At 38.8% G+C, this 20010-nt stretch overlaps 2 protein-coding genes across 12 annotated transcripts in view; one reads left to right on the top strand and one right to left on the bottom strand.

Annotated features, from left to right (window-relative positions):
- PPP4R3B (protein phosphatase 4 regulatory subunit 3B) overlaps positions 1–2433 on the top strand; it is a 70686-nt gene extending 68253 nt beyond the window's left edge. For 7 of the 8 annotated variants that reach the window (XM_073023010.1, XM_038006960.2, XM_073023009.1 and 4 more), the window contains one exon: positions 804–2433. In XM_073023010.1, coding sequence (XP_072879111.1) covers positions 804–899 — 96 coding nt within the window. In that variant the 3' untranslated portion in view covers positions 900–2433. The remainder of the gene's footprint in view (positions 1–803) is intronic. The other variant, XM_073023007.1, reaches the window with a different exon arrangement.
- Positions 2434–4059: 1626 nt separating this feature from the next.
- Positions 4060–20010, bottom strand: part of CFAP36 (cilia and flagella associated protein 36) — a 28442-nt gene continuing 12491 nt past the window's right edge. Inside the window, exons 5-11 of one of the 4 annotated variants that reach the window (XM_073023012.1) lie at positions 17306–17393; positions 15531–15582; positions 13573–13675; positions 7061–7197; positions 6771–6920; positions 6155–6252; positions 4060–4737 (exon numbers count right to left, since the gene is read on the bottom strand). In XM_073023012.1, the coding sequence (XP_072879113.1) occupies positions 4701–4737; positions 6155–6252; positions 6771–6920; positions 7061–7197; positions 13573–13675; positions 15531–15582; positions 17306–17393 (665 nt within the window). In that variant the 3' untranslated portion in view covers positions 4060–4700. Of the gene's footprint in view, positions 4738–6079; positions 6253–6770; positions 6921–7060; positions 7198–13572; positions 13676–15506; positions 15583–17305; positions 17394–20010 lie in introns of those variants that run through there. The other 3 variants (XM_073023011.1, XM_007970573.3, XM_007970574.2) reach the window with 3 other exon arrangements.

The raw sequence follows: 20010 nt of genomic DNA, 5'->3' as shown, positions 1-20010 counted from the left end.
ATCTCAGTACTTTAGATATGAAAAATGAGTTACTTCTGTTGTATTTGTTTATCTCCTAGAGGTCTGAAGGGTTTGAACTAAATACAGTGTTTACAGAAGCCCTCTTAACCTATAGGACATAAGTTTTCATGGGATTGGCTCAAAATGAATGAAACGCTGTGGATGTATAATTTTCTGGAGAATACCCAGAGTTTTTCTAGGATTTTCACAGAAGTCTGTTACTCATCAAAGGCCAAGACCATGAATTACCTCATGCTTATTTTTCTTTTGGTCAGAGAGCTAGCCCTGAATGTTTTACTTATTATTTTATAGGAATCATTTCATGTGTCTATCTTCAGCCATTTAAGCTATACTTCAAAAGCACAATGAAAACAATGATGTGTACTTAGTGATGAAATATACACAAGATGAACAAAGACTACAAAGGGATTTCTTGTGGTAATAAAATTAGAGAAATGCACTTGTGCATCTCCAATGTCCTTTCCAGCTTCCAAATGTTATCATTGTTATCTCTATTTGGAAAAGTAGGCATTTTCCCACAGTAAAATTTTGCAGAATTGAGTTTTGAAGTATCATTAATAATCCAAGAACCAGATAGAAAAATTAAGGGTTACTGCAAGTGCTACCAATTAGTACTCAGATGTTTGTAATTTCAAGCAGTTCCTTTATCAAATTCAAATGTGTTAATTTCTGATATCATTTAGAAAAACGATTTCTGATATCTTTACAAGTGATTGGATTTGTACTAAAAGCTCTTTTTTGTTATATATGTTTAAAGAAAAATTTTTTAAATTCTTCAATAGGGAAGTTTGGTTGGCCTAGTGGATTATCCAGATGATGAAGAGGAAGATGAAGAAGAAGAAACATCCCCTAGGAAAAGACCTCGTCTTGGCTCATAAAATATTAGGAGACCCTCAACATGTGGTCTTAAAATGCTGCAACTGTTCAATGAGCTGTAAATCCGAATCAGAAAGCTTTCTCAATTGAACTTAGAAAATATACAAGGAGTAGCAAAAGACACTCAATATATCAGCTAAGGGAGTTTAGTTCTAATAAAAAAACAGGCTTCCCAGGAACTTCATTGCTTGCTAGTAATTAAGGGGTTTGCCTTTTAGGCTGTCAAAACAAACGTTAGTAACCAGAACCTGGGAGACAGATTCTCAGCAAGGAAAAGTCACAGGTTTTGGGATGGTTTAGGGGAGGGGAAAAGGTTGATATAATAATGCAGGTTTGCTCCTCGGGGTATTGATCTAAAAACAATTTTATAGAACTTCAGTTGTAAACTCAATAACATTACTTGTATAATGGTGCTGGCCATGTTGTTGTTTTAATCAGTTGCCTCTTTTTAAAAGAAATTTTTATGGAAAACACATTCAACTATCATTAAAAAAATGAAGTTAAGCTGTTGGGACCATTTATTTAAGATTTAACAAAAGTTCAGCCTTTTAGGTAGTTGAAGGGAAGTACACCCCATATTCAGCACATGTTGAATTTTCTACACCAAGAATTTTCAATATGTATATTGATGAAAACAAGCTCAATTCAAACTGGACAGTTTTAAGATAATGTTAAAATCAGCACTTTTAGAGACAATGAAGGCCAAGAATCAGTACAGTAGTATTCCAAAATGATTTTCTCTAGAAATTTGAAAGTGGATAGAACAGAATGTTTTCAACCACCTACCAGTACAATCTTTTGTGGAAGATACTTTGAAATCACTTTTTGCTTTGTTAGTAAAGTTCTCTCTCTTTCCAGAGCTGCAAGTTTTAAAGTGTTACTTATACAGACCAACAAAGAATAGTGCTGAATTAAGTGGCATTTAGTATCTAGAAGCCATTTTGATCCAAGAAGCGACTTGTCAAAGTCAGCATGCAGCACATGTAGCTTTTCTGTAAACAAGGGTGTGATATGAAAGCTGCTTTTTTAAGAAGAATAAAAGCACATTCCATGTACGTAAGTGAATTTTAAAATTAAATTGAGGCAAACAGTTACGTTTTATTTTTAGAGCAACAAGTTAACTGTACATATTTTAATGTTAGTTTGCTCATCTATGATCTGAGATCATGCCGAAGTGAGAAAAATGTCCCCAAAATACAATTTAATGCATTGGGAAAAAAAAATTTTTAATAGTAATTCCAGCCACAATCTTTAGATCACCCTTGTAATGTGTTATGGGTCCATTTTTCCTGGAATAGTTTAATCTGAAGCAGTTTCCCCTGTTTTGGAGATTTTGTAGTTAATTTTAATTTTGGCTATTGTTTGGAAAAGATGAGCTGTCTGTGTAGATATGAAGTATAGTTTTTCCATAAAACAGATGTTTATTTTGTATTAAAAATACCACTGTACTTGTTTTACACCATTTGTATACATGTGGTGATATTAATGCTAAACTGTAAAATTCAGGAATTAAAATGTGACCCTGTAATTCCATAATTGATGTTTGTGTTTGGTTTGTTGTAAATATAAATTAACTCCATTTTGAGATATGTCAATTTTACAGTATCTTTTAAAAGGCAATAAAATTATACATAAATATTTATTATAAACTACCAGGTCATACCCCAGTTTTAATGAAATAATTCTAAACAAATGCGGGTCAACGGCACTTTATCACTGACTACTTATAGAAGGTAAGCTTTGGGGAAATCAAAGCATCATGGTATAGAGCTTTTCTCCCCTCTTCAGTTAAAGGTGTACATATAATAAGAAAGAAAGACCTTCCACCTCATAAGGCAGGTGACTCAGGATATTTTAAACCAAGATCAGTAAAGTTCCCATCCACTTTCTTTGAATCAGCAAGTTTTATCCAGACCCATCTCTTAGCTTTTATTAAATTTCTTCTTATAATAAGCCCACATGTAAAACAGTTTCCTAGTTACTTTTTGTTTGTTTGTTTGAATCTCGCTCTGTTGCCCAGGCTGGAATGCAGTGGCGCAATCTCAGCCCACTGCAGCCTCCACCTTTGGGTTCTAGTGATTCTCCTGCCTCAGCCTCCTGAGTAGCTGGGAGTACTGGCACCCACCACCACACCTAGCTAATTTTTAGTAGAGACAGGGTTTCGCTATGTTGGCCAGGCTGGTCTTGAACTCCTGACCTCAAGTGATCCGCCTGCTTCGGCCTCCAAAAGTGCTGGGATTACAGGTGTGAGCCACCGTGTCCAGCCCTCCTCATTACTCTTGACTCCTTTTAAGTAACTTTAAGTCCTAGTAGGAAGTACTATTTTTCTTTTTTTTTTTTTGAGATGTAGTCTCGCTCCATCGCCCAGGCTGGAGTGCAGTGGCACGATTTCAGCTCATTGCAACCTCTGCCACCTGGGTTCAAGCAATTCTCTGCCTCAGCCTCCCAAGTGGATGGGATTACAGGTGCCCATCACCATGCCAGGCTAATTTTTGTATTTTCAGTAGAGACGGAGTTTCACCATCTTGGCCAGGCTGGTCTTGAACTCCTGACCTTGTGATCCACCCGCCTCAGCCTCCCTGTCTCTGTATCTTATGAAGACTTCCTTTTTCTTTCTGAAGAGCTGCCATAAGTCTTAAACATTTACATCATCATCTGAACCTTTTCTTGTAGCAGAAATGTGAATGTTTTCCTGAAGTACAGGTTACAGTTTTCATGGTACAAGTGCTTACCTATGACGATAAGAGAATAAGGCTTAAAATATCCCTTAAAAGAACAATTGTGAGAATTCCACGTTAGCAGCTGTCTTTAAATGACTACCCTCAGACAGATCTGGATTTTTGTATCTTTATCTTTACTCAGTGAAGCAAGCCAAGAGCCCACATTTGTATGCCTTAGGTCCTCTTAAAATGGTATCTGTAAACATGTATCCAATATAAAAACTATTTTTAATAAAAAGTTACATGAAACAGATTTCTGTGTTTTAATCACTAGCATTTCCTCTTATCCATCTAGTGATGAAAATACAACAAACGTAAATACTGGTTTTTCTGCAGATTGAAGGTTGGAATTGTGTAACTGAAACTGAGTAATTCTTGTTACACTAATTTTGGTATCCTTTTTTAAAAGCTTATAATCGTAGACTTAAGGAGATAAAATGTGATTATAAGTTAAATCTCAGGAGTATCCTGTACTTAGAAAAGGGTGGACATGGGATATTACAAGATTGGAAATTTTTTTTTTTTTTGGAGATGGAGTCTTGCTCTGTTGTTGCCCAGGCTGGAGTGCAGTGGCGTGATCTCACTGCAACTTCCACCTCCCAGGTTCAAGCGAGTCTCCTGCCTCAGCCTCCAGAGTAGCTGGCACATTATAGGCATGCACCGCCACGCCCAGCTAATTTTTGTATTTTAGTAGAGATGGGGTTTCACCATGTTGGTCAGGCTGGTCTTGAACTCCTGATCTCAAGTGATCCGCCCCCGCTCAGCCTCCCAAAATGTTGGGATTACAGGCATGAGCCACTGTGCCTGGCCCTTTTTTTTTTTTTTTTTTTTTTGGATACGGAGTCTTGGCTCTGTTAGCCAGGCTGGAGTGCAGTGGTGTGAGCTCCAGTTCAACGCAACCTCCGCCTCCCGGGTTCAAGCGATTCTCCTGCCGCAGCCTTCCAAGTAGCTGGGATTACAGGTGCCCGCCACCATGCCTGCTAATTTTTGTATTTTTAGTAGAGACGGAGTTTCACCATGTTGGCCAGGCTGGTCTCCTAACCTCAAGTGATCCTCCTGCGTTGGCCTCCCAAAGTGCTGGGATTACAGGCATGAGCCACCACACCCGGCCTGGAAGTTTCTGAAAGAAAGGTCTCCTATTATTGTGTTTATCTTTAAATAGACTACAGAAAACTATCCTAGGGTCACTTCTCTTAAACACCAACACCCAGTGGTGGCATCTCCTTCAACAGGCTCAATCAATTATTCCCTTTGCCTGTGTGTTAGTAATAGTTTGTCTAGAAAGAGTGATGATTTTTTACATCCTGCACATCTATTTTCCAAGTCCTATTTGCTCCTGCCTTATATAGGTGTAAATGATAAATGTAAAATCTACCTTACCATTGCCCAGGGTATCTCTACCCTTGATTGGACTGTCTCATACATGGTACACCCACAACTACTCTACCTCATGCACTAGTCGCCATACAGTAATAAAAATGAAAATTTTGATCATGTAGCTTCCATGCTTTATTTATTTTTATTTATTTATTTTTTGAGACAGGGTCTCACTGTGTCATCCAGGCTGGAGTGGAGTGCTGTGATCATAGCTCACTGCAGCCTTGACCTCCAGGGCTCTGGTGATCCTACCACCTCAGCCTCCCAGGTAACTGGGACTACAGGTGTGTGCCACCATGCCTAGCTAATTTTTTTGTATTTTTAGTAGAGATAGGGTTTTGCCATGTTGCCCAGGCTGGTCTCAAACTCCTGGGTTCAAGCAGTCTGTCCACCTCGGCCTCCCAAAGTGCTGGGATTACAGTGTCAGCCACCATGCCCAGCCCCTGCATTAAAATTTTTCAATGACTTGACACTGCTGGTATTACAAAATTTAAAATACAGAGCTGGGATTGTGCTTCCTCCAGCCTGGGCAACAAAGCAAGATCCTGTCTCTAAAAAAAAAAAAATTAAATCCTCACATTCCCTACAAGACTGCACTATCAGTACCCCACCTGTCTCCATATGCTAACCCTCTCCACTCATATGTATATTCCAGGTTTTCAGTATATGCTTTATTTCCTGCTGCAGAACCTGAGTTGTTCCTTACCTATTCTTTGTGTAATTAACCTTCCATTCAGCTTAAAGAGGCTTAGCCAGCCCTGCTCATAGGACTTTACACTTTGCCTTTCTAACAGTTTGGTCTTTGGGCCTTCTCCACTAGCCCCATGAAGGCAATGACCCTGTCAATCTCGTGGACTACTGTATCCTTAGCGCTTAGCACAATGCCTGGCACAAACAGTAGGTAACCGAGTTTGAATGAATGAACATACTATCAACTGGTTTCTTTCTATACCCTCTTTCCAAGGGACACCATTCAGGAATTTGTATTAAACTAATCAGTATGAGTAGCTGCCTTCCCTATTGTCCTTTACCTAAAGTGTTTAATAAGATATTTGGATTTACAAAAGTGTTTGAAACTAAAAACCTCGGTGGAAGGACTAAATAATTTATTTTTAAGACAATTTGAACTTCCATTTTGTTAAATTGTTCTTAATTATTACTTATTAATAACTTCTTCTTTGAGTTTCTCTGCAAGCAGTCTCCTCTTTAGTAATGTTTGCTTCTCCTCTGCTGTCATTTCTGGTTTCTCTGTCATTTCCTGAAAAAAAGAAAAAATTGGCTACCGTATGAAATAGGATCATTTGTCTAAAATTCCCAACATACTGCCTCACATGAACGAAAATCAGGGGCACTTTCTTGTGGGGTGGAGGGAGAGACAGACATAGACTAGGTTTCCTAAATCTATTCTTCATAAAGTCTCTTCTTAGAGAAGCCCTCTTGGAAGTGGGGGCTGGGGTACTGATGCTGCTCTATGATAAAACATTTCAGAATGCTCAGGTGAAACAGACTACTGACCCTGACATACTCAAAGAAGAGCAAGTAAAGAAACAGCATAAGAAAAAAATGTATAATGACACCTCTCTTATTTTCTGCCTCAAAAAATCCTTATGACAACAATTTCACTTCCTAGAAAAGACTTAGCAGCTACTGCACTAGGAGGTGGTTAATAGGAATGGGTCTGCAAGCAAAATTTACTAGAGGCTTTCTTGCACATATTCTGATTTTGAGAGTTCCAGTACCAATTTGTAAATCTTGACATATTAAGGCTAGCCATACCTCTACCTCCCCAGTGGGTTTTCCTTTCTGCTCCGTATTTTGTATCTGCTTAGTCCTCATATCCTTTCTCATGGACATCAACTTATCTCTCTTCTGCTTGAGATAGTGTTCTCGTTGCCGAAGTTCTTCTGTTCCAAGTACTGATAAACTCTGGGTCAAGTAAGAAAAGGAGCTATCTAAATTCAAGTCCATTTATTAAGTAGCACAGATGCCCACTGACTGATTCAATTCGAAGTTTGATTTCCTTGTCATTTTGTTTATAGTTCTCAAAAGTGATGTCTTTTACTTACTGCTATTGGTCCTTCAATGCTCGCATGCTCTAAGCCAGGAATCTTCAGGCCTTTTTGTGGCAGGGAGGAAGTTTCAGACCTTTCCACTTTTCTTCCCAAAGGTTCTACTGACTGATTAGCAAAATGCACTTTAACTTCTGGCAATAAGTAGACAATAAGACCAATTAGAATATTATGAGAAATATTAAGTATTAGGCTAGGCTTACCAAAATGAGCTAATGTTAATAATACTTGTTTTTCCTCATATTCAGTCAACATATATTCAATGCCTATATTGTGCCAGCCACTGGGTAAGAACAGTAAACATCACATCTCTACCCTTAAGGAGCCTGGAACTACAGTTTCTCACCTACATCTCAACAAGTACCACGCTCCTGCTGTTTGTACAGTACTATAGCTACAAAAAGGTAAAATCCTTGTCTAAAGATTAGAACTACACTATAACATAATACAAGATTGCCACATAAGCCAAATAAACAGTATACTAATTCCTTACTACAATGTAATTGGTTTCCAAACTTTTGCTTGCATGTAAAAAGTCACCCTACATTTTCAGAACAATTAATGTAAAACTATAATTTTTTGTATTGCAAGAGTGTGTGCCAGTAATGTCAATAATTTTTGTTTATAATTATGTATTGAAGATAGCTATAAACCTGCCAGTGCATTATGAAAATGTAAAGATTTCTAAAGCAAGTAGAACTTGGAAGCACATATAAACATGAGCACTAAATACTTTCCAGCCATTTGGTGACCGTGCCAACCAAGACAGAGGTTAACATTCTAATTGCTCCTCTGAGCCATTTATTATTATAAGGTGATTGTTTTTAAAAAGAGAAAACATTTTCAGTGTAAACACATGGGCTATGAAAGAAAGCACAGTGAGACAAGCAAAGACATTAAAATGATGCTAAGATCTAAAAGCATGATGGGAAAACATGGCACACATGTCTCTAAATGATTAAAATTTTTGCCACACCTGGTTGATTCTGCCAGTTAAAAAAAACAAAACAAAACAAAAAACACCTTGCCAGCATACATACTAAAACAGAAAACAGAATTTTGTCTGTTCAAGAAACTTGACAGCAGACCACTGCTCTTGACCAGACTGACTACAGTGCCAGAGACGTTGGAGGAAGAAAAGCTCTCCAGGCCCTTGGACAATAGGGGAAATCTCCATGGAAGAGACAAGCTGGAACCAGCACTCCAAGCCAACCTAGACAGGGAGCTATATAACTAACAAATAAAGATAGAGGTAAAACACTGCTGTTGTTACTGATAGCGATGTTAGCAGAGGTAGGCTTAGCCCTCAATGGACTCACAGAACTGGAGAAGGGACAGTTCAAATAATTCCTGGGGAACCCATACATATAAGCATATATATTCCACTCATGTTCTTTCTCTGGACAGTTCTTGCCTTGGGTTAATTATGAACAGACATACATTCTCAGACCTAGAAAGGAAAGTACTGGAAGCCAAAATACTTAGCTTCTCTAATTTCTAGGAAGGGAAGATTGGACAGCCAGAAAACCTAAAGGAAGATCATCTCATCTCTGGCAACTCTGCATCAATCTGAGAAAAGATACTATCAATTGCTAGCAGGAATGAGGGAAAGACAGGCAAAAGGACAAAATAGGAGCTCAAACAACTTCATGATTCTTCCAAACTCAGGTCTTCATACCAGGCTTCCATCACTTTGTATGAAGTGATTCTCTGAAATATCAGATATGCCCATTTAAAAAAATAATTTTAAAAACTGATATCATTACTTTTGAAATTATCTACCATTTATGCTGTGCCATTAATATGTATAACTGAATCATATGTGGTTTGAGATCAAGTTTTCTATAGCTTCACTTAGATAAGAAAGCAGACAAAGCAAATTTATTCAAATTAGGTTAGACACAAGATTTAAATAGTATATGTACTTAGGTGTATATAAAACAAAGTTAATTTGGGTCAGCAAACTAGAGCATAGACAAACCTAAAGCAGGGGCTTTCATGGATATAATTAAAATGAGGATATTTCTACTTACAATCTGTAGCATATATATAAAAAAGAAATAAGTGGTTTGACTTGGTGCAAAGAAAGCAGCAAAGTAACTTCACAAATCTGCTTCTGGTTCAATATACTCTTATTGTTTTGTCAAATAAGAATCTACCTCCTTAAAATTAATGGTGCTTTCAGTAAACTAGGAATAGAGGGGAACTTCTTCAACTGCATAAAGAGTATCTACAAAAAACTCTAAAACCTAACACAATACTTAACGGTGACAAATTAGAAGGTTTCTCACTAAGATCAGAAACAAAGCAAAAATGTCCTCTCTCACCGTTCTGATTCAACATCATACTAGAAGTCCTACCTAATCCAGTAGGACAAGAAAAAGAAATAAAATGTACACTGGGAAGGAATAAATAAAAATGTCTTTATTTGCAGAATACATGATCATCTATGTAGAAAATGCAAACGAACTGACAGAAAAACTGAAATGAATAATTATATAGCAAGGTTACAGGATACAAATTAATAAACAAGAGTTTATCTTTTTCCTTTATACTAGTAATGAATAAATGGAATTTAAAATTAAAAATACCATTTACATTAGCACAGCACCCCTAAAAATGAAATACTTAGATATAAAATATAACAAAATATGCACAAGATCTATATGAGGAAAACTAGAAAATTCTAATGAATCAAAGAACCAAATAGAGAGATATTCCATGGTTTTTATTTTATTTTATTTTATTTTGAGATGAAGTTTCACTCTTGTTGCCCAGGCTGGAGTGCAATGGCAGGATCTTGGCTCACTGCAACCTCTTCCTCCTGGGTTCAAGCGATTCTCCTGCCTCAGCCTCCCGAGTAGCTGGGATTATAGGAACCTGCCACCATGCCCAGCTAATTTTTTTTTATTTTTTGTAGAGATGGAGTTTCACCATGTTGGTCAGGCTGGTCTTGAACTCCTGACCTCAAGTGATCCACTGCCTCGGCCTCCCAAACTGCTGGGATTACAGGTGTGAGCCACTGCTTCTGGCCTTTTTTTTTTTTTTTTTCCTTTTTCTTTTTTTTTTTGAGACAGGGTCTCACTCTGTCACCTAGGCTGGAGTGCAATGATGCGATCTCGATTCACTGCAATATCCACCTCCTGGGCTCAAGCAATTCTCCTGCCTCAGCCTCCCTGGAAGCTGGGACTACAGGCATGCACCACCATGCCTGGCTAATTTTTGTATTTTTTTTGTAGAGTCAGGGTTTCGCCAAATTGCCCAGGCTGGTTTTGAACTCCTGAGCTCAAACAGTCTTCCCGCCTTGGCCTCCCAAAATGCTAGGATTACAGGCATGAGCCACCATGCCTGGCCTATTCCATGTTTACGGACAGGAAAACTCAATGTCAAGATGTCAGTTCTTCCCAACATGATCTACAGATTCAACACAATATCAATCAAAATTTCAGCAAGTTATTTTATGGATATTGACAAACAGATTCTAACATTTATATGGAGAGGCAAAAGACCCAGAATAGCCAACACAATATTGAAGAACAAAATTGGAGGACTGACACTACCCAACTTGAAGACTTCAAACTATAGTAATCAAGACAGTGTGGTATTTGCAAAAGAATGGAGAAATAGATCAATGGAACATAATAGCCCAGAAATAAACTCACATAAATATAATCAATTATCTTTGACAAAGGAGCAAAGGCAATACGATGACGAAAGGAAACTGGACATCTGAAAGAAAAAATATGAATCTAGACATAAACTTTATACCCTTCACAAAAAATAATTCAAAATAGATTACAGACCTAAATGTAAAATGTAAAACTGTAAAAATCCTAGATTACATAGGAGAAAATTTAGGTGACCTTAGGTATGATGATGACTTTTTTGATACAACACCAAAGGCACACCCTATGAAAGACATAATTAATAAGCTGAACTTCATTAAAATTTCTGCTATATAAAAGACAGTATCAAGAGGATGAGAAGACAAGCCACAGACTGGAAGAAAATATTTTCAGAAGACAAAATCTGATAAAGGACTGTTATTCAAGATATACAAACACTTAAAATTCAACAGTAAGAAAATGAACCCGATTAACAATAAGAAAACAAACAACCCAACAAATATAATGGGCCAAAGACCTCAACAGACACATCACCAAAGAAGATACACAGATGACAAACAAGCATATGAAAATATGCCCCACATCGTGTCATCAGGGAAATGCAAATAAAACATCAATGAGATAGCACTACACACCTACTAGAATAGTCCAAATCTAGAACACTGACAACACCAAATGCTGGCAAGGATGCAACAAGAACTCTCATTCGCTGCTGTGGAAATGCAAAATGGTATAGCCGCTTTGGAAGACAGTTTGGCAGTTTCTTACAAAACTAAACATACTCTTACTGTAAGATATAACAATCATGCTCGTTGGTATTTATGCAAAGGAGCTGAAAGCTATGTCCACACAAAAACCTGCACATGGATGTTTATAGCAGCTTTATTCATAATTGTCAAAACTTGGAAGCAACCAAGATATTCTTCAGCAGATAAATGAATAAACAAGCCATGACACATCCAGACAATGGAATATTATTCAGCACTAAAAAGAAATGAGCTACCAAGCCATGACAAGACATGGAGAAATTTAAATGGATTATTACTAAGTGAAAGAAGCCAATCTGAAAAGGCTACATACTACTGTATGATTTCAACTACATGACATTCTAGAAAAGGCAAAACTCTGGAAACAGTAAAAGATCAGTGGTTGCCACAGGTTAGGAGGTGGGAAGGATGAACAGGCAGAGCACAGAGAATTTTTAGGGCAGTGAAACCATATACTACACGATACTATAATGGTGAATGCACGTCATCATACATTTGTCAAAACCCACAGAATATATAATACCAAGAGTGAACCCTAATGTAAACTATGCTCTTTGGTTGGTAATGTTGTGTCAAGGAAAGTTCACCAACATAATAAATGTACTACTTTCGAGGGGGTCAAAAATGGGAGATGCTAGTCATGTACTGGGGCAGGGACTATATGGGGGAAATCTCGGTACCTTCTGCTCAATTTTACTGTGAACCTAAAACAGCTTAAATTAAGCATATCAAAAAAAGAAAGTTGTTCTCCAACCTCCGTTAAAAAATTAATGGGTAAACATCACACTAATCTCAATTATAGAAGTTCTTCTCAACTAAGGTTTAGAAGAATGTATTTGGTGTCAGAAGACAAAGGTAAGCCATAATTTCACCACTGAAGAGTTCGGTGATCTTGGTTGGACAAGTCACTCAGCTTCCTTGAATTTCTTTAAAAAAAAGAAGGGATGGGTACAGTGGCTTATGCCTGTAATCCCAGCGCTTTGGGAAGCTGAGGCAGGAGGATCACTTCAGGCCAGGAGTTTGAAAACAGCCTGGGCAACTCAGCAACACCCAACAAAAATAATTTTTTTAAAGAAGATAAGAGTAGCCAGGCACAGTGGCTCATGCCTGTAATCCCAGCACTTTGGGAGGCCGAGGCAAGCGGATCCCCTGAGGTTGGGAGTTCGAGACCAGCCTGACCAACATGGAGACCCCATCTCTACTAAAAATATAAAATTAGCTGGGCGTGGTGGCACATGCCTGTAATTCCAGCTACTCGGGAGGCTGAGGCAGGAGAATCGCTTGAACCCAGGAGGTGGAGGTTGCGGTAAGCCGAGATCACGTCATTGCACTCCAGCCTGGGCAACAACAGCAAAACTCCGTCTCACAAAATAAATAAATAAATAAATAAATAAATAAATAAATAAATAAATAAAAGAAAAACAAGGATTATAATATCTACCTCACAGAGTTATATATTTTTTTAACTGAGAAAAGGACGTTTATTTAAAACCACAGGCATCCATAATAAAATGAACTGAATTCATGACCATAATTTCTGTTTCAGAATTACTTGTTTTCTTATATAGAACATCAGTTCATACTGAAAATAGATTTGCCACATGTTGAAAAGGTCATCCACTAATATTTCCTACAAGGATTCCTATCAATTTTGGTTTCAAAGATATGATTTCTGACCAAATATCTGAACAAAATGGCTACCTCTTATTTTCTAGCTGTACTTAATTCATTAGAAAAGAAATTTGATATTATCTTTTCAAGTTCAGCTTCTCACTCTCAAATACCATACAACTGTGAGCATGGAAGAGAATACCAAATGTTATGTGAACCTCTCTTGTAAGCTGCAGCCGTGCACAAAGGCCAGGTACTCCCTCAAGGAGTTTTGCTTTCTACTCTGGGTTTCAGACTTCACGTGGAAACTTGGGGACTACACACTCTCTTTCAGGTCAGCATCTCATCTGCAACCTCTTTAACCAAATTCACAAAGAACGTTAAATACCAAAGACATTCAATACTCCCTCCCAGGGCTTTTGAAGTTAAATGAGAAGGTGGCACATTCTATATGGTGTTTATGTATTCACATTATTAGAGAAAGTTCAGTACACCTCAACCTTACCTGAGGGTGGGTGTGTAAAATGTTCAACATCCCCTTGGGAATTATTCATTATTGCAGCTTCACTGGAATGCACTGTGGGCTCTTCTGTTTTAGCCTCTGATAACTTCAGGATTCCATAATACAGTTTAAAAAAAACACACACAATTTAGATTCATTTTAACTAATTCACTACCTAAACGATCCAAAGATATTATAGTTTTCTTTTTCTTTTTCTTTTGAGACAGAGTCTCACTCTGTCACCCAGACTGGAGTGCAGTAGTGTGATCTCAGCTCACTGCAACCTCAGAATCCAAAGATATAGTTTTCTTTTTTTTTCTTTTGAGACAGAGTCTCACTCTATTACCCAGACTGGAGTGCAGTAGTGCGATCTCGGCTCACTGCAACCTCTGGCTCCTGGATTTAAATGATTCTCATGCCTGAGCCACCTGAGTAGCTGGGATTACAGGTGTGCACTACAATGCTCGGCTAACTGTTGTATTTTTAGTAGACATGGGGTTTTGCCATGTTGCTGGTCTCGAATTTCTGGCCTCAAATGATCCACCCACTTTGGCCTCTCAAAGTGCTAGGATTACAGGAGTGAGCCATCAGGTCTGGCCTCTTTATAAAGTATACACTCTTATAAGAAAGTATATACTTTCGGCCAGGCACAGTGGCTCATGTCTGTAATCCCAGCATTTTGGGAGGCCAAGGCCAGCAGATCACCTGTGGTCAGGAGTTCAAGGCCAGCCTGGCCAACATGGTGAAAACCTGTCTCTACTAACAGTACAAAAATTAGGCAGGAGTGGTGGCAGACACCTATAATCCCAGCTACTTGGGAGGCTGAGGCACAAGAATTGCTTGAGCCCAGGAGGCGGAGGTTGCAGTGAGCTGAGATCGCATCACTACACTCTAGCCTGGGCAATACGACAAGACTCAGTCTCAAAAAAAAAGAAAGGGTATATACTTTCTATATTAGGAAGTATAAAAAGTTGGCCAGGCACAGTGGCTCACGCCTATAGTCCCAACACTTTGGGAGGCTGAGGCAGGTGGATCACATGAGGTCAGGAGTTCAAGACTAGGTTGGATGACATGGTAAAACCCCGTCTCTACTGAAAATACAAAAAAAATCAGCTGGGCGTGGTGGTGCACGCCTGTAATCCCACATACTTGGGAGGCTGAGGCAGAAGAATCGCTTGAACCCAGGAGGCAGAGGTTGCAGTGATCCGAGACTGCCACTGCACGCCAGCCCAGGTGACAGAGTGAGACGATGTCTCCAAAAAAGAAGAAAAAATGTATAAAAGGTTGTTCTGGCCGAGCATGGTGGCTCATGCCTGTAATCCCAGCATTTTGGGAGGCCAAGGCAGGCAGATCACAAGGTCAGGAGTTCAAGACCAGTCTGACCAATGTGGTAAAACCCTGTCTCTACTAAATATACAAAAATTAGCCAGGCGTGATGGCATGCACCGGTAATCCCAGCTACTCTGGAGGCTGAGGCAGAAAGTCACTTGAACTCAGGAGGTGGAGGTTGCAGTAAGCCAAGATCATACCACTGCACTAAAGCCTGGGTGACAGAACGAGACTCTGTCTCAAGAAGAAAAAAAAAAAATGTTGTTCTGTGAGTTACCAGGACAAAAATAAAGGGAAAAAAGTATAAAAAGTTAAATACAAATGCTTAAACTTGCCAAAAAAAATGACTACTCTTGCTTATATGCATGTCCTGTAAGATTAATTAGTACTGTTGTCTTTGTATGTACTATATACAGTTAAGTATATACATTACTATATAATATTCATGGTGGCTAGCAGTAATGCACAAAGTACATAGAATTATTGATATATTAATATTATTGGTCAATATTTACATTGTACTTAAAATTATGTAGTTCCACATAAGTATAAATTTTAATAGTAAGAACTAGGTGTAAATTTAATAAGAGATAATAGCAATAAAATACTTCTGTTATATGTTCTTTAGGCACCTGTTTCTTCCTCTTCCTTTCTTCTTCCTGGTCATATTCCTCTTTTGATTTTCTGAAATACACAAAAATAAAGTAAAAAGATAAATTTCCTTTTTTGGTCAAAGAACAAATATTCAACTAAGCAACATGCTAACCTAAGCTTACAATAAAAGGCACATTAGACACAAAGATGGAAGATAATCAAACCTTGCTCTGAAGTGGCTTATAGTCAACTGGGAAAGACATACATAGGCATACAGCATAATACAGTTAGTAGCATAAAATACAGGTCTACCCATTCCTTCTAGAACTCTGAATGAACCCTAGCTGAACAAAGATCAACAGATTTGAAATCCTGAACCCAAATTTGAATGGCAAATCTCATTAATAAGGACTTCAATCTCCCTCTTTCGAGTGATCAATTACACCCCTCTTGATAAGAGCCAGTACACCCCTCTCGATAAAATGTCATTGTTCCAGTGGCATCTGAGCTATCATCTGAGCCCATCAACTTTTGTAAACTGCTGAGACAGTCTGATTTTGGAAAGTAACCAAGTTCAACTGTTATACATGTTCATAACTAAGTTCTATTACTTACACAGTGGTATATACCCTCAAAAGCTCTTGGAAAATAAAATCTGAAAATACAGTGCTGACCAGTTTTCAGGCCACCAATCAACCAACACAACCAGTCCAAATCAAAACTTTACCAGTCCTCTGAACCAAACACCCTTACCTCTCAAACCTGTAAACTCAAAGCATTCTGTGTTGTCTCAGGCTCCCATTTGCCCCTGCCATCCAAAGAGGGATCTGGCAAGAAAGGGTTGAGTTTACCTGCATATCTGCCACCCTCTCCATAATCACTCAAACCCCCTGAAATTAAGCACTGTGTCCTGGAGCTCCTGCCATAGTTTCCCACCAGGCCCATCGGTGGATCCTCTCTTCTGCTTCGGAGGTGGGACAAAGTACCTAAGTGGGGGGAACTGTAGGATGCTAGAAGATGGTCATGTGTGGTAGTATAGTTGGAGAAGAAGTGACCCCAAAGGCCAAGGCCAAGTCTGCAGGTGACACTGTGATTATAGGCATCCTTTTGCCCTAAACCTAACATATTCTCACAGGAGATTTAAAAATTAGGAGCTACTACTGCTCCTTCCTTCCAAAATTCCCGTAAAGGTCAGGGCACAACAGGCCCAAAAGAAAAAGAAATGTCCATTAACATTTCTTAGTTGTGTGTGGACCCCCTTAGTGGTCTGCATACTCCTTGTCAGGCATTTGGCTGAGAATTATGTAACTGGGGAAACAAAGAGACCAGCAAGATACTCATCTGGGATAGACCCCTCTCACTGTCCTCCCTCCCTTGAAGGTTACTATCACCAAGTCAGCTATTCAATCTGTGGAGTCTCAATGCCCAGCCTCCTACTATGTGACACCTAGAATATGCCACCTCCATAGTGAGATCCAGAAGCCATGGAGTAAGCTGTTTAGCTCAAGTTATTACACCTCTCTCCAGAGATCAGGCTAGGTCTACCGCAACTTTTTCCCACTGGTGGCTACTTTCCTATTCCTATGATGGGGGTGTAAAAAGACCCTCTCATTTGGGCTGATCTGGTATAAGTTACCTGAAAATAACTTTTTCTGTCATTAAGAAATATATTCACAGTCATAAAATGATAAATCATTTTGATAGTCTTCAGTAGATAATTTAGCAATTTTATTAGTTCATATTTGTTGGGCAAAAAGCATATGTACAGATCATATAATAATGATTCATTTTAAAAATAATTGAAGAATGGTACCTAAGAACTTCCCTCAGGATTTTCATCTCTTCCTGTTCAAGGTCACTGACCACATCAGAGCCATCGGTTAAGCAGTCAGGTAATACACCTATTCAAAACCAAAGACCACATGGAATAGTATCAACTCAATTGAAAACATATATTTCTCACTGTTCTAGTTCCTTAAGTACAAGTTACCTTTAGATCTATCACTGTAACATCCTAAGCTATTATCTTTTTAACTATCATCCATTTTATATTTATTCATTTATTTTGAGACAGAATCTCTTTCTGTCACCCAGGCTGGAGTGCAGTGGCACGATCTGAGCTCACTGCAACCTCTGCCTCCCAGGTTCAAGCGATTTTCCTGCCTCAGCCTCCGGAGTAGCTGGGATTACAGCTGCCCGCCACCATGCCTGGCTAATTTTTTTTTTTTTTTTTTTTTTTTTTTTTTTTTTTTTTGAGACAGAGTCTCGCTCTGTCGCCCAGGCTGGAGTGCAGTGGCCGGATCTCGGCTCACTGCAAGCTCTGCCTCCCGGGTTTACACCATTCTCCTGCCTCAGCCTCCCAAGTAGCTGGGACTACAGGCGCCCACTACCTCGCCCGGCTAGTTTTTTGTATTTTTTAGTAGAGACGGGGTTTCACTGTGTTAGCCAGGATGGTCTCGATCTCCTGACCTCGTGATCCGCCCGTCTCAGCCTCCCAAAGTGCTGGGATTACAGGCTTGAGCCACCGCGCCCGGCCCGCCTGGCTAATTTTTAGTAGAGATGGGGTTTCACCATGTTGGCAGGCTGGTCTCGAACTCCTGACCTCAAGTCATCTGCCCCCTCGGCCTACCAAAGTGCTGGGATTACAGGCGTGAGCCACTGCTCCCAGCCATTTTTTTTTTTTTTTTTTTTTGAGACGGAGTCTTGCTCTGTCGCCCAGGCTGGAGTGCAGTGACATGATCTCCGCTCACTGCAAGCTCTGCCTCCCAGGTTCACACCATTCTCCTGCCACAGCCTCCCAAGTAGCTGGGATTACAGGCGCCCACCACCATGTCCTCCTAATTTTTTGTATTTTTAGTAAAGGCGGGGTTTCACCATGTTAGCCAGGATGGTCTCGATCTCCTGACCTCGTGATCTGCCCGCCTCAGCCTCCCAAAGTGTTGGGATTACAGGAGTGTGCCACCACACCTGGCCCACTCCCAGCCATTTTTAACTATCATCTTTTAAGCCTTTTCCTATTTTACAGAATAAGCCCCACCAAAAACCCCACACTTTTAACTAGAAATATCTCTTAGTAATTATTTTATTGGCAATTAAAAATAATATATGGCAACAAAAAGTTAATATGTTTTTCTCTTCCATAATCATATAGTGTCTAAGAATATACTATGGAAATCATTGAGTTAGGCTTAATAATGAAACTGCTCTCAAAGGTGTCCCTTAAATGAGAAGAGTCACAAAACAAAATATAATTTTGTTAATTGAAATAGCATTAGAAGTCTTCATTTATATTATAACAGATGATATTGAAAAGGGCCCTGCTTACTATGCGTAATAAAACCATGGTGCTAAGCACTTTGGGGGGATACAAAGATGAATAAACAATCTCTGCCCTTGAAGCTTCTGTTCAGATGTTGGTCTAATAATTATAAACCAGGGAAGTAGCAACTTCAGCCCAAGAAAATAAAAGGTAACTTAAAATATTGGTTTAATTTACTTCATTACTTTTATCTTCCTTCGAAGCAGGTGGACTGGTAATAATTGTTCTGTTTGCATCTATAATTATTACATTCCACGACATTAGCAGAATGCTTCTTAATTTTTACCTTCCATTTCTTTATCCACATATGACTGTAGGATTTTGGATCCACTCTGAAGTAGCTTTATTACTCTAATCCTCCTGATGTTTAAACACATTTTTAAAAATTAAATGTTTTATTCTGAGGTAAGTGCAATTGTAAGAAATAATGCAGAAGGCTGCCATGTACTGTTTACCCAGTTTCCCCAAGTGGTAACATCTAACAAAACTATAGTAGTACAATATCACAACCAGAAAACTGACTTAAATAATCCATTAATCTTAAGTGCATTTTTGCTCAGTCAAAAGATATAAAACTATTATTCTCCTAATAATATTTCTGAGGAAAACTCAAAGTACTAAGAATAACACAACAGTATGAAGTAGTTAGAAACCATCAAAATAATACTCTCATTTGCAATTTCTCTAAATTATTTAATGAGATACCAAAAAGATAAAAAGAATCCAGAGAACCTTTGAATTTTTCTCATCATTAGAACTATTTTCAAATTAGTCTGCAGTTTTGAGTATAATCGACATTAATCTAAGGTATCCAACCCTGGATCTTAGTTAGGCAACATTCTTTTTTTTTTTTTAGTTTTGAGACAGGGTCTTGCTCTGTTGCCCACGCTGGCATGCAGTGGTGCTATCATAGCTCACTGCAGCCTCAAACTTTTGGGCTTAAGCGATCCTCCTGCTTCAGCCTCTGAAAGCACTGGGACCATAGGCATGAGCCACCATGCCCAGCCAGCAAAACTCTTAAGTACATGTATTAGAAATTCTGTAGCAGAAACTAAGTATTGGCTTATGTTTAAATGTAAGTAAAATGCCCCATGCTGTGGCCTGACAACAGTCATTATTCTACATAATTCCCCTCCTCCTTCCTTGCTAATAGGAGTCAGCTTTTGCAGAATTATCAGGCAGCTAACTACTTAGAGGCA

This window comes from Chlorocebus sabaeus, chromosome 14 (assembly GCF_047675955.1).
Source record: "Chlorocebus sabaeus isolate Y175 chromosome 14, mChlSab1.0.hap1, whole genome shotgun sequence".
NCBI classification, from domain to species: Eukaryota; Metazoa; Chordata; class Mammalia; order Primates; family Cercopithecidae; genus Chlorocebus; species Chlorocebus sabaeus.
The sequence above is the reverse complement of the archived record's forward strand: the minus strand, read 5'-3'. Positions and strand labels throughout refer to the sequence as shown.